General features: G+C 35.3%; 1 protein-coding gene across 1 annotated transcript in view; it reads left to right on the forward strand.

Annotated features, from left to right (window-relative positions):
• LOC123524085 (trafficking protein particle complex subunit 12-like) overlaps positions 1 to 15,313 on the forward strand; it is a 28,539-nt gene that overhangs the window by 3,093 nt on the left and 10,133 nt on the right. Inside the window, exons 2-8 of the mRNA XM_053539245.1 lie at positions 799 to 929; positions 5,068 to 6,249; positions 6,833 to 7,089; positions 8,930 to 9,046; positions 10,215 to 10,325; positions 13,718 to 13,856; positions 15,001 to 15,113. Of these exons, the coding sequence (XP_053395220.1) occupies positions 815 to 929; positions 5,068 to 6,249; positions 6,833 to 7,089; positions 8,930 to 9,046; positions 10,215 to 10,325; positions 13,718 to 13,856; positions 15,001 to 15,113 (2,034 nt within the window). The 5' untranslated portion in view covers positions 799 to 814. The remainder of the gene's footprint in view (positions 1 to 798; positions 930 to 5,067; positions 6,250 to 6,832; positions 7,090 to 8,929; positions 9,047 to 10,214; positions 10,326 to 13,717; positions 13,857 to 15,000; positions 15,114 to 15,313) is intronic.

Here is a 15,313-nt window from a genome sequence, read left to right on the forward strand (position 1 = left end):
GCTCATACATAACTGAAATACTGCTGAAAAATGGCATTTAAAACCCATAGCAAACAAACAAAACATTGGAGAAGTGCTTGATATTGTATTTTTTATTACAGTGAACCAATATGTCATCTGTTGAAGACTTTTCTTCTATTGCAATTCAATAAATTGAAGTTTAAAATTTTGCTATGCAAACTGTTTTTTACATTTTACTTTGAGCATAAATTCACTTTTGAAATAACTGAAATCAGTTTATGGGTGTATTATCATGTACAAAGTAAAGACTTTGCAACTGTGTTCATGTTAGAAGAATGTTAGGTTGTTACCACATTTGGTATTGTAATTGAATGTAATTAATTACAATTGACAATGTAATTACTGTAATTTAATTAATTACATTGCTAAATTTCATGTATTAGTAATTGTAATTTAATTGAGCATTTCACCATGTAATTACAATGTAATTACATTTTAAAGTAATATGACCCCGGGTCTGTGCAAACTGCAGTCATTAAACTTTAGACAGGGACATGTTTCATATTCAGATATCAAATAGGGCTCTGTGCAAGTTTAATGTTATTGACTATATAGCATAATAGCAGAGACTATCTGTAAGAAGATAATTTTCTTGATCCAATCGACGGTCGTACTGATTATTGTTTGTTTCCTATTTTAACATTTACAGTGTATAAAAACCTGTGAATAAAGACTGCCTGCCAATAAAGACCACTTCAGCCTTTACCCTGCTAAAATTCTAAAATTGACTGGATAGATTATAATTCACAAGATACTTAAATCTTTAAGTAATTTCAGGTACATTATAATAGAGATGTCAGACCCAGTAGATCCCCAACATGTCACAGAATTGCTGGAAGAGGAAACAGAAGAAGAGAAGCAATTTCAAGAACAACTGACACGTCAGCACTCTAACAGTCTCTCTCCAGGTAATCGGGATAACATTCCTTTATTAGTCCTCTACTGGTTGAAAACCAGTTTCGGGGACTATAGGAATGCACTTTTCCGTCATTCCGTCCGTCCGTCCGTCCGTCCGCAATTTCGTGTCCGGTCCATAACTCTGTCATCCATGAAGGGATTTTAATATTACTTGGCACAAATGTTCCCCATGATGAGACGACGTGTCTTGCGCAAAACCCGGACCCCTAGCTCAAAGGTCAAGGTCACAATTGGAGGTCAAAGGTCAACATGGTTTTTTTCCTGCCCGGTCCATAACTCTCCCATCCATGAAGAGATTTTAATATTACTTGGCACAAATGTTCCCCATGATGAGAGGATGTGTCGTGCGCAAATCCCGGACCCCTAGCTCAAAGGTCAAGGTCATAATTGGAGGTCAAATGTCAACAGGGCTTTTTTCCTGTCCGGTCCATAACTCTCCCATCCATGAAGAGATTTTAATATTACTTGGCACAAATGTTCCCCATGAGGAGACGACGTGTCCTGCGCAAAACCTGGACCCCTAGCTTAAAGGTCAAGGTCACAATTGGGGGTCAAAGGTCAACAAGGCTTTTTTCCTGTCCGGTCCATAACTCTCCCATCTATGAAGGGATTTTAATATTACTTGGCACAAATGTACCTCATAATAAGACGATGTGTCATGCACAACTTTCAGACCCCTAGCTCAAAGGTCAAGGTCACACTTAGCAGTCAAATGTTAACATAGCATGAACAGGGTCTGTTTCGTGTCCGGTCCATAACTCTGACATTCATTAAGGGATTTTAATATCACTTAGCACAAGTGTTCCCCATGATGAGACGATGTGTCTTGCGCAAAGCGCAGACCCTTAGCTCAAAGGTCAAGGTCACAATTGGAGGTCAAAGGTCAATAAGGTGTTTTCCCTGTCCGATCCAGAACTCTGTCATCCATCAAGGGATTACAATATTACTTGGCATAAATGTTTCCAATGGTGAGACGACGTGTCATGCGCAACACCCACTACCCTAGCTTAAAGGTCAAGGTCACACTTTGAGATCAAAGGTCAAGAGGATTTTTTTCCTGTCCTGTCTATAACTTTGTCATGCAAAGCAGGATTTAGATATCAGTTGGCACAAATATTCCCCTGGATGAGACAACATGTCATGCGCAAGAACCAGGTCCCTAGGTCTAAGGTCAAGGTCATATTTAGAGGTCAAAGGTCAAATTCAAGAATGACTTTGTAAGGAACATTTCTTCTTCATGCATGGAGGGATTTTGATGTAACTTGGACCAAATGTTCACCACCATGAGGCACCCTTGTTTTTAGAATTACGTTCCTTTGTTCTTACTATAAATAGATTTTATTGTAACTTTTTTATTACTGGCGGTAGAGAAAAATCGAGACCACTTTTCTGTGGTACAGCATGCATGTTACATCCAATTTTTAGGTGTATTTTGACCTATCTCATCTCTACCTGGTAAAGAGTTTCTTGTGGACTTATATTATATAGATTTTTTTTTTTTTTTTTTTTTTTTTTTTTTTAAAGATTAATTTCCCTTTGTTGTTACTATAAATATCTTACATGATAACATTTTTATAATCAGCCAAAAAAATTCAATATGAAAACAACTGTGGGTTTTTATATATGCACATTTTAATCCAAGTGTGTTGTTATAACATATTGTATATGTAGTACAATATTGTTTATACATCATTGACAGATATCAGTTCATTATGTTATACTGCAGTAGAGAAAATTAGGTGCCTTCCAGTAGGGGACTTTGTATTGCATGGCAATACTTCATTCACTTGTTTTGACAAAGTCTGTGCCTGCCCTCTTCTCTTAATAGGGAGAGTGCAGATCTATGGATTGTTGGGTCTTGAGTTCAATTCCTGACGAGGCGTATGTTCTCCCTGACAGTTTGATAAATGACATTGTGTCTGAAATCATTCAGCCTCCCTCTGATTTATGTTGAGAAGTTGGCAGTTACTTGTGGAGAATAGGTTAGTACTGGTAGAGAATTCAGGAACACTGGTTAGGTTAACTGTCCGTCGTTACATAACTGAAATACTGTTGAAAAACGATGCTAAACCTTAAATAAACAATTGACAAAGCCTGCCTGATCTTGAGCCTTCTTGCTGTGAGCTTGTCAAAATCTTGCCAAATCTACTTGCTGGGAGCTGGGCATAATATTGAAAATGTTGTTTTATATTATGCAATGCCATGTGTATGTTCTTCCAGTAAGACGTATGGTGCGATCTTTAGAGTAGCTGGCAGAAATCTTTGTCTCATTAAGACCGCTTGTGGCCAGTAAGACCAAGGCCTCTGTGTCAAAGGTCAAGGTGTTACCTAGGGTCATGTCTGATTTTGTCTGTACTCTTACCGCAGTATACATGGAGAAATCTTGAAATCTCTAAGCAGAATGGCAATAAACAATTGGTAAACATACTTGCCTGAATGAGACAGTGTGTTACACATAACACTCAGGTCCCTATCTCAAAGACCAGTTCACTTTTTAGGGTCAAGGAACATATTTGATTCTGTTTGGACAGTAACTTTGGCATGCATTGAACAACCATGGACATAATAAGGATAAAATATTTGCCTGAATGAGACAGTGTGTAATGTGCAAGATTCCTGTCTGAAAGGTCAAGGTCGCATTTTAGGGTCAAAGGTCATGCCTGCTGTAATCTTGACTGTAGTAACTGTGACATGCATGAATCTGGAAAGAAATTGGTTGAAATGGACAGAAAGGTTTGCCTGAATGAGGTGACATATTAGGCAAGACCAAAACTCAAATTTTATGTTAAAATTTTAGACAGAAATGTATGTGTAGAGTAGAAGCAACTTGGAACATGGATTCATACTTGGTCTAGAATAGGCAAACCTGTATTTGTGAAAAGATTGATTTTAGTTGTATAATGTAACACACACAAAATTAACAACTGCATCACACACAAAATATTAAATAAATCTTTTCATATGGAATAATGTTTTAATCTGTTTTGAAAATCCCACATTAATCTGGATGCAAGTCCCTTTAATTCTTAATTATAAAGTGTGACAATTATCATAGATTGCCTACTCTGTCAATTATGTAACAGCTGATATTGAAAGTGAAGTTACCAGTAACAGATGGAGTGAAATGAGCCACGCCATGAGAAAACCAACATAGTGGGCTTGCGACCAGCATGGATCCAGACCAGACTGCGCATCTGCGCAGTCTGGTCAGGATCCATGCTGTTCGCTTTCAAAGCCTATAGTAATTAGAGAAACTGTTAGCGAACAGCATGGATCCTGACCAGACTGCGCGGATGCGGTCGCAGAGCCACTATGTTGGTTTTCTCATGGCATGGCTCAAATGTTTTATATCGGTGGAAAATCTGAAAAGGGTTGTTAAGTGAAGATAGTTGTTTTGTACGGTAAATGTTTGCTACCTAACTTGCAATTTGGTTAATCAATGAATCTGGATGGGTTTTTGTTTATCTTGTATGAATGTACAGAAGTGTAAGAATTGTTTGCATTTTCTGAAACAAATGTTCGACACAGTTTGATCTTTATGTGTGTGCATGTATTTAGAAGATTGAGCAAAGCTCTGTTTGTAGCATCCAAAAGTGACAGTGTTAATTTCTTATAAATCTATTGAATGGATTTCATAAATTAAAGTTGAATTTCATTCATTGTCAACTTAAATATCAAAGAAAAGAAAATAATTAAATGTTAACTACCAATACATTTGGAAAAGATATCCTCAAAATCTCCAGTAACAATACATAAAGATGATTATGGTCGATCCAAAATTTTGGATTGTATTCGAATTGTTCATATTTCATTATTTGTATATACTATCTATAATCAATACACTGAGTTAAATAGTTTCTACAGCTTTATGTTTTAAATGTAGAAGTCACCAGCTGGCTTATATTTTATACTTGTATTTCATATTTCCTACTGATTTTATGCATTGATAACAATATATTGGAAGATGGATTTTGCCTGCAGATAGATACACTGAACCATATTTTCCAGTAACTGTTAGTCATTTATATGTTAAAGAAGCAAATGAGTATGAAGAAAGTGCTCAGAAAACTGAAAAGAGTGAGAGGTAATGTTAGGATTTTTTTATTTTTCTGTTTTTGTTTTCACTAGGTACAGTGAGTGGATTGCGTCATTCCGCTACAACTGACACTCTTGATTCTGTGTACCTGGATCCACCTGCTGTGGAACAAGATTTAGAACTAGAACTTTCAACAGAAGATCTTAATGTTGAGAAAGTGCAAGCAACAGCAGAGAAGGGTGAGGATGCAGAACCACAAACCACAGTTCAGGGAGAAGTCAATGTTCTTGATCAGAAAGAAGTCACTGATGTTGATCAGAAAGGTGATGTGAAGACTGTTGAGGATAATGAAACAGATAAAACTAGTGATGAGATTGTTCCTGGTGGTTCACATCAAGTTGAAGAAGTTGCAGTCAAAGAAAGAGAGTTAGAAGAGAAACAACAAGACTCACCACCATCACTTAGTAAATATTTTGGAAAAGAAACAAGTCCGGATGATCCTTTTGCAACCGATATATTTGATACCCTTGGTGAAACACAAGCAGTAAAAGCATCTGAAGATGACTATATACAATTCCAGGCAAATACTGACATAGACACTGGTGATGTAAAGGAGGAATTGGGAGATGAAATGACAAATTTAACTTTAGATGACTCTAAAGATTTCTTAGATGAAAATACAGAAGATGAGTCAAAAGAAAAAACTTCTAACAATAATCATAGAAGGAGTGAAGAATTAAATGTAGATTTTGACTTAGCTTTAGATAACAATGAACCAGTTGAAACTCCAGTGGACATAGAAGAAAAGGATGATTTTGAATCATTTACAGCATATGCTGCAGACACTGAGGCTTTAGATGCTCTAGGAATGTCACCAGCTGCACCGTCCTTCATGACAGATAAAAATATTTCTGACTACTTTAGACAGACCAGTCAAGCTGATAGTGTGCATTCACTGGGCATCGGTCGACAGCTGTCAGTTTCAAGTGGACGATCTTCAAGTTTTGGTCCTGGAACTGTAGCAGAATCTGTAGAGGAAAGTTCAGATAATGGTGTAATTCAGCCAGGTTCCATTCCCGCGCATGTTGATATGTCAGAATCTTCTCTTCCTGCTCCAGACATGACACAGGCCAAAACGTTGAATAAAGAAGTGGAGTCAAAGGTGACAGGGTCAGTAGAGAGCACACCAGTACACCAACCTGTATTCCCCCCATCAACAACATTGTCCCCTGTTGATAGTCCTGTACATCAACCATCATTTAATAGGACACCAGGTAAAGTACATGTACAAACATATTTTATGACATTGTATTAAATTATGTAACCGTGTTTTATTGAGATAGATATTTGAAAGGGTGAGATTAAGAATTTCTAATACTGTGTCTGTGTAGGATTTTAATGTATGTACTTGAATATGTGCATGTGATGTTAGAATTCAGGTCATTTAAATGTTTAAAGTTAGATGCTGTGAAATTATTGAAATTCATGGGCACACATTGTTCTGGTCAAAACAGCTATTTTGCGAAGATATGAACTTGCATATTTTAGCTTTTCTATGTACATTTAAAAGAAATGGGATTTGTTTTTTGTTAGTTTGAATTTCATTTTGATGATATGGCTCAGCCATGGAATCCATGAAAATTAGTGCCCATGAATATAAATGATTGCACAGTATACACATTAAGAGAAACTTTTATTTAGAAACATGAAACTACATGACTTAGGCATTTGGTTCAGTTTATAATTTTTGAAGAAGAAAAAATTGAAATAATGATACATATAATTTCTGCATTAAGGAGTTTCTTTGATTTTGTTTGAATTACCAAAATTTAACTGTTTATCTTTATTTGAAAACAGAACAACAGCCGTCAACAACAAGCATTCCGACCAGTCCTGAGCATTTAGTGACAGCATTCCAAAATGTTGCAGACACAGGTGAAGATATGTTCTCTATAGGTTTACAGATGAGTGATTCAGACAGACAACATGATGCTTGGTTACCATCAGAAGCTACAAAGAATATTCTTATTGCCATGGCAACCCATGCACCAGGAACTTATTTCCCTGATACAGAGTTACTCTGTTCCCCGTCACTTGTTATTGTTGAATCACAGGTAATTAAATCATTTGATAAAACACTGTTAGATAACGTTTAAGGGGTACTCTTTTTATTTAACAGGTTTAACAAGATTTGAACAAAATGTAATTGGTTAAACATTTTTTTTTTTTCATTTTGAAAGAAAAACAAAATTTACACAAGATAACTGACAACCAGCTTTGATCATACATGTGATAAGTTCAGAATCCCAAAACTGGAGGTTTGCCATTTTTCAGTTGGAGTTGGGGTCTCAAAACTGGAGGTTTTTTATCGACATAAATTACGCGCGCGGACACAAAATTTAGAGACAAAATCCAACATTTTAGGCCACACAATAACGCATAACCCTACACCAGAAGAAACAATCCTCAAAACTCTTGATTTGAAGTTTTATATAATGTCCAGTATCTCTGTTACATTCAAAGCTATTGACTATTATGCCCCTTAAATACTGGCAAAGCTTTAATTGCCCCTTTTACTGTCATAGCTTTAATTCAGAGTCAATCACTGAGAAAAGTCGAGCATGCTGTCTTACAGAAGCTCCCTCTTGTTCTGACTAAGTAACTTTCTTGACAGGTTAAATTTGTAGAAACAAAGTCTCAATTTAGGGGTGAAATGGTGGTGAACATGCATTAACATTATTCTAATCGAGGACTGAAAAAAAAAACGAAGCTCTAAATTGGTCTGAACACAACTCCTAAATTAATTCCTTACCCCACCCACTTTCGTATAAAAATGCTGATCATTAATGATTTTGACATGAAAAACAGAAAACAGAAATGCATCAACATGTCTTTACCCTTACCAAAATAATGTAGATTGATATCAAATCAGTGAGTGCGTGTTTTCATCCATTTTCAATGAAATAAGTCCGACTTTATTAGCAAATTAATTTTGTAAACATTGGAAGAAAATGGCGTAACTGCATAAGGGGAAATAACATTCATTTTCTAAAAATAGTAATGGGTTGGTTTTTCCAACAATTATTTATGTGATTTTATTATTGAATAATCAAAAAATCATTTCAGCTGGGAATTATTTCTTATAACTGGGAGTTTTTTTTTTTTGCTTCAAATTGGTAAAAAATGGAGCCTAAATGGCTTTGAGAATAGACCGATATTCGGCTCCGTGAGACAGGTGGAAAAGGCCCAGCTTGTCTAATCCCTTATCAAAACAATCATGTTACCAAAATTCACCTGTGAAAAACAACTCTTTCCTCCAGCTACATGTGTGTCAAACATGTATAATACACAACAGTCCGTGACACTTTGATTTACTGATTTTTTTTTTTTTGAAAAGCGGGAGAATTATGGTTTTGGTCGGGAGACGGGAGGCAAGGTGAAAAAATCGGGATTTTGACCCTCCCGCGCGGGAGATCACATGTATGGCTTTGATTGAGAAGGCCAGAATCATTTCTTAAGATAATATCCATTTTGTCAGAATTATGGCACTTTTTGTATTTAGAAATTCTGAACTATAACACTTTTCTTACATACTGACCAGCAATTGCAGACGAGTGAAGGCACCCATAGGCTGTGCTCTTGTTCTTAGTGGCACCTTAGTTGCAAGCGTTGCTTAAAATCAAACTGTAACAGATAAAGAGAAGAAAAAAAACTGCAGCCTAATGAGTAATTTAAGCCTGAATTTATTGAACAACTTTCCAAAAGGCAAGCATCTTATTGACATAAGATTCTTGGAATTGGCCAGTGTTGAAATAAGTTGTAAGGTATCATAATTCTTTGAACCAGGTTAGAAATCAGACACTAACCCTTTTTGCTTTTTCTTGGCTCCTTCAGTGTATCTTGAGGTTTAATTAACTTCATATATTCAAAATATATTTTGTTCATTATTTCCAGGGTGATCCAGTGAGGGATTTGGTGTACAGGTATATGGGAGAACAGGAAGCATTGAAAAGACAAATTCTCACAGCTAATAAGGTTACTCAAGATGCTGACGGACTTAAAAAACTAATGGTACTTTGTTATATACCGGTACTTCTGTTATAGTGATACAGTTATTACTGTAAGGGTAAAGTAGAATGAAAGGGCCCTCTGGCTTAGCTCAATAGGGAGAGCACAGATGTACTGATCGTAGGGTTGTGAATTCGATCCTCAAGCAGGGCGTATGTTTGCTGTGATGATTTGAGATAAGACGTTGTGTCTGAAATCATTCATCCACGTTGGGAAATTTGCAGTTACTTGTGTAGAATAGGTTTGTACCAGCTCAGAATCCAGGAACACTGGTTACTGATAGGTTAACTACGAGTTGTTGCATAAATGAAGTACTGTTGAAAAATGTCGCTAAACTCAAAAGGAAGAACTAAAGGTTTTAAGGTTGTGGACTGGTATTGACAACCTGCTATTACCATGCTAGTTTATATTATCTTACGTTATTTTAGCATTCTTCAGTTGTAATTGTAGCTCATAGGGGCAATGGTTTCAACAACAAAGAATGCTGAAACACACATGCGAAGAAAATGTTAGATTTATGGAAATTAGCAATTGTCATTACAGGTCCGCTACCTTTAGGGAAAGGATAGTTAAGTGTAAAAAGTTCTGGTGGTTCTGTCAAGAGGTCAAGGCCTGCTGATGTGACGATTGACAACCAATACTGGTTAATCTTAAGACATGAACTTTAGGGTGATTGAAATGGGATTTTTCTTCACTGTCAGACAGAAATGAATTACCATCAGATAATTCAAGGACCATATTGTAAATTGGTTAATATGCCAGATGTGTAACCTACTGTAAATAAAGTCTCTTTACTACTTAATATATAAATATAACCCAAACTTTTATATCATATTTTAGACTGTATCAGTTCTACAATACACTAGGAGGATCTTTGTTTTTCTGTGTTTTGTTTCAGGAATTCAGACTCACTTTGTTATTTTTTGCTATTGTAACTGGTGATCAAAATTCTGTCATGTATGTCTAAGAGTTGTAGTTGATTTAAAATGTCTCTCAGACTTTCTGTCTGTGATGAAAGTATTTGTAAAAAGATACATGTTGAATTTGGAAAAAAAGTTTACCAGTTAATGTAAAGTAGGTTTTGAAAATAGGAAATTTATTTTTAAGGAAATTGTATTAAGGTAACCATAATTCAGTATTTCTTTATATTTTGTTATTTTTTTTATTTCAGGCAAGTGGTTGTTACAGATCAGCTATAGACTTAACTGGGAAGTTACTGGCTGATATTGGACAGGCAGAAGCTGGAGAAAAACCAACATTACACACACCAGAAACATTACAGGTAATTACATGTACTGGTATAAAATTACTACTCACATTTTGTACATTGCTGGTATAAAATACTGCTCACATTTAGTACATCACTGGCATGAAATACTGCTTACATTTAGTACATAACTAGCATAGAATACTGCTTACATTTAGTATATATACTGCTAACATTTAGCAAATTACTGGGGGAAAATACTGCTCACATTTAGTACATAACTAGCATAGAATACTGCTTACATTTAGTATATATACTGCTAACATTTAGCAAATTACTGGGGGAAAATACTGCTCACATTTAGTACATAACTAGCATAGAATACTGCTTACATTTAGTATATATACTGGTAACATTTAGCAAATTACTGGGGTAAAATACTGCTCACATTTAGTACATAACTAGCATAGAATACTGCTCACATTTAGTATATATACTGCTAACATTTAGCAAACTAATGGGGGAAAATACTGCTCACATTAGTACATAACTAGCATAGAATACTGCTTACATTTAGTATATATACTGCTAACATTGAGCAAATTACTGGGGGAAAATACTGCTCACATTTAGTACATAACTAGCATAGAATACTGCTCACATTTAGTATATATACTGCTAACATTTAGCAAACTAATGGGGGAAAATACTGCTCACATTAGTACATAACTAGCATAGAATACTGCTTACATTTAGTATATATACTGCTAACATTTAGCAAATTACTGGGGTAAAATACTGCTCACATTTAGTACATCACTGGCATGAAATACTGCTCACATTAGTACATAACTGGCATAGAATACTGCTTACATTTAGTATATATACTGCTAACATTTAGCAAATTACTGGGGTAAAATACTGCTCACATTTAGTACATAACTAGCATAGAATACTGCTCACATTTAGTATATATACTGCTAACATTTAGCAAATTACTGGGGGAAAATACTGCTCACATTTAGTACATAACTAGCATAGAATACTGCTTACATTTAGTATATATACTGCTAACATTTAGCAAACTAATGGGGGAAAATACTGCTCACATTAGTACATAACTAGCATAGAATACTGCTTACATTTAGTATATATACTGCTAACATTTAGCAAATTACTGGGGGAAAATACTGCTCACATTTAGTACATAACTAGCATAGAATACTGCTCACATTTAGTATATATACTGCTAACATTTAGCAAATTACTGGGGGAAAATACTGCTCACATTTAGTACATAACTAGCATAGAATACTGCTTACATTTAGTATATATACTGCTAACATTTAGCAAATTACTGGGGGAAAATACTGCTCACATTTAGTACATAACTAGCATAGAATACTGCTCACATTTAGTATATATACTGCTAACATTTAGCAAATTACTGGGGGAAAATACTGCTCACATTTAGTACATAACTAGCATAGAATACTGCTCACATTTAGTATATATACTGCTAACATTTAGCACACTATAGGATAAAATACTGCTCATATTTAGTATTTTACTGGGTAAAATACTGCTCACATTTAGCACTTTACTGGGGTAAAATACTGCTCACATTTAGCACTACTGGGGTAAAATACTGCTCACATTTAGCACTTTACTGGGGTAAAATACTGCTCATTTAGTATATATACTGCTAACATTTAGCACTTTACTGGGGTAAAATACTGCTCACATTTAGTACATAACTAGCATAGAATACTGCTCACATTTAGTATATATACTGCTAACATTTAGCAAATTACTGGGGGAAAATACTGCTCACATTTAGTACATACTGGTTCGAGTCGTAAATTCGGCCACTTTTTGCGGTTTTTCATAAATATTTATTTCTTTTTGCAACCGATTTGTACAAAATTTCTACCATATGTGCTTTAATACAAGCAACATTGATTGTTATCATTAACGGCCGTTCACAGTATGGTAAACAATAAAACCGCGCTTAAAATAACGGACAGGTTTAGCCTCCACATTTTACCTTCTAGAGGTTGTAAATATTCGGCCACTTTTAAGCATAAAGTTGGTTATATTTTTAACATTGTCTTGGAAATAAATCGATGCTGCAGCCAAAATAATTCTGTTTTCAACAAACTGCAATCAATTTTCAATAGCATACCTCGTGGGAAATATTTGCAAACAGATATTTAAAAGCGCCTGTCATCCTTCTCACACCAGCATGACGTAGTTTAATTTTTACGTCACTGTTTATCACACATTCTAGCATAAAACTGCGTCTTGTCACTTTTCGGGGGCGTTTTAACAGGAGAGTTAAGAGATTCTCGCGCTCACGTATTGCTATAACACCTTTTAATATATGCGCGTTCCGTGGCAAAGCCTAAACGTAAAAATTACGGCCCCAAAACGGATCATTCAAAGAAAATTACGTCAACATGAAAAACAACGTAGACATGGAAGTTCAATGATGTTGAGGGACAATATATTAATTTACTTGGTTTTAACGCGTTTGATGTTAGTTAGTGCATGTTCTTTCCCTGTTAAAGTTTTATTAGATTTGAATTAACCCTCGCCGGGCCTCGGCATAAACGAGCGCGTGCGATGACGTCACGCGACCCGCGAGACAAAATATTTGCTATTTAGAGTACACAACTTCAGGGAAGGACAACTTTTATTCTACTCACATCAACTTGTTGTTTTTTGCCGACTTTGTTGCTAACGCAAGTGCTTGTGATGACACATATGCGTTCTCAAGCATATGGCTCGAATAAAAGCTTTAAAGTGGGTGGCCGAATATTTACGACCTGGTCGAATTTACGACTCTAACCAGTAACTAGCATAGAATACTGCTCACATTTAGTATATATACTGCTCACATTTAGCACTTTACTGGTAAAATACTGCTCACATTTAGCACTTTACTGGGATAAAATACTGCTCACATTTAGCACCTTACTGGGGTAAAATACTGCTCATATTAAGCAAATTAGTGGTGAAAAAGTACTGTTCATTTTAGTGTATAGCTAATATAAAATAATGCTCATGTTCAGTACATTACTGCTGTAACAAATATAAACCTTTAGTACATTTAGGATGTAAATTAGTATTCAGAAGTAGCCCAAAGTAGGTGTTTTTGTCTGCCTGGTAAACTTTAAATAGCAATAGCATAGACGTATCATATACAAAGCAGTAAGTTTTTCATTATATTAAGAAAATTAATGAGTGAAGATATTAAAGATTTTATACAATTATACAATTTTGTACAATTCTGCTTGTGTAAGACATGAAATTGAAATCTAGACAGCCATTTGCAGCATTATTCAAATGTCAGGTATTGCTCTGTGTTATATTTAAGATTCAAAGCTTTATCTGTAAATATGGTATTTTTTTGGAAGAATATATAAAATGTTCTGAAAATTAATTAAAATAGCATCTATTTTCAGCTATGGCATTGTAGGTTCAGTCTGATGATAAAGTTACGTATGTACAGTGTGCTAGAGTCTGAGTTTATGGCATTTAAAAATCTCGATACACCAGACATTTACTACGAGTTCTATCCACAACAGTTCCCTGGAAAGAGAGGTATTTTATTCATCATATACATAATTTAAGTATTTAGGAATATTTGAAATTTGGAGAAAAAAGTATAATGTTGGAAAAAAAAGTATAATGTTGGAAAATATTATGCAAGAGATTTTAGTAAGCAAATATCACGGAGGCTACATTTCTGTTGATGCAAGACTTACTTCAGTGCTTCATATATTGTTTGCCAGGAAAGTTTGAGCTTCATATTATCAGCCCAAAGACATCTGTTTGATCTCTTGTCAAGGATTTGTTTGTTCTCAGTTGGTCTTATGCCTAAACACAGTATAGGTCTGTAAACCTAACCAGTGTTCCTGCATCCACCCATGCTTGTTCTCTGTAACTGATAGCTTCCATACATGATTCAGAGATGAAAGATATGTTTCTCCAGATGTAAAATCATCAGTGACAACATTGCCTCACCTGGCGATCACACTCGAGGCAATGGGTCAGACCTTGTAATTGGTAATTTTATGCTGTACCTACTGAGCTAGAGAAATATATTCTACGACAATATGAACAAAAGCATTGCAGTCTACAATATTTATGAATATGTGATAAAATATCCTTAATCTACGTTTATTTGGCATATGGAACCTCAAGTTTCCAAATGGTAATTGCTGATTTCAAATCGGTTGCACCTCACTACTAAGAGTTCTAAACCCCAACTTGGATGTACAATTCTTTCATGTCAGGAAGCTATCTAGCTGCTCTGGTCTAAGGTATTTGGTTCTACCAGGGTGCCTGCCAATGACTGAAATAATGGGGTCTTACTCAACCTTTAAATCCAGAAATGACCCAAATTGTAGTATGACCGAAAACCCAAAAGTACATTACAAAAACAAAAATCATTTTGGATATTGCAAGTATCTCTTGGAGAGAGAAAAGTGAGTGCTGATCAGATTGTCTGATCTTAAATGATCCTATTAACTATTGTTGAAGAAGGTAATACCGAGTGAATGAATTCATATGTTAAAATATTATTTTATCAGTATCACATACCAGTGGTCTATAGTACCTCGGAAAGCCTTCATGCTTTCTGCCAACTACAGTACATGTGATTCTGATTCTTCAAAAAGTTTTGTCTTTCAGTAAAAAACTGTTACTGTATAATACATTATAGGTATATTTTCTTTCCCTGTAGGATCAATGGTATCATTTGGTATGAGACTTCTACATGCAGAGTTACCCCACCACCTTGGTAGATCAACAGAGACTCTTGACAGGTTCTACTATCTGTTGGCAATTACTAAAAAGGTATGCTTAGTACACAACATCTGATCGTACAGATTCCATTTTAATACATTTAAAGCGAGGCAGACTATGAGATCAGGGAGGTTCTTGTGAAAAAGTCTTGTGTATGGATGCTTAATGTCTAGCATGTTGTTCAAGAACTAGAGAAGCTTTTTTTCTGAAATAGTAGTGTTTTCTGTGACTTGCAGTATCTTCGGAAGTAA

The sequence above is a fragment of the Mercenaria mercenaria genome, chromosome 3 (genome assembly GCF_021730395.1).
Source record: "Mercenaria mercenaria strain notata chromosome 3, MADL_Memer_1, whole genome shotgun sequence".
Classification (NCBI taxonomy): domain Eukaryota; kingdom Metazoa; phylum Mollusca; class Bivalvia; order Venerida; family Veneridae; genus Mercenaria; species Mercenaria mercenaria.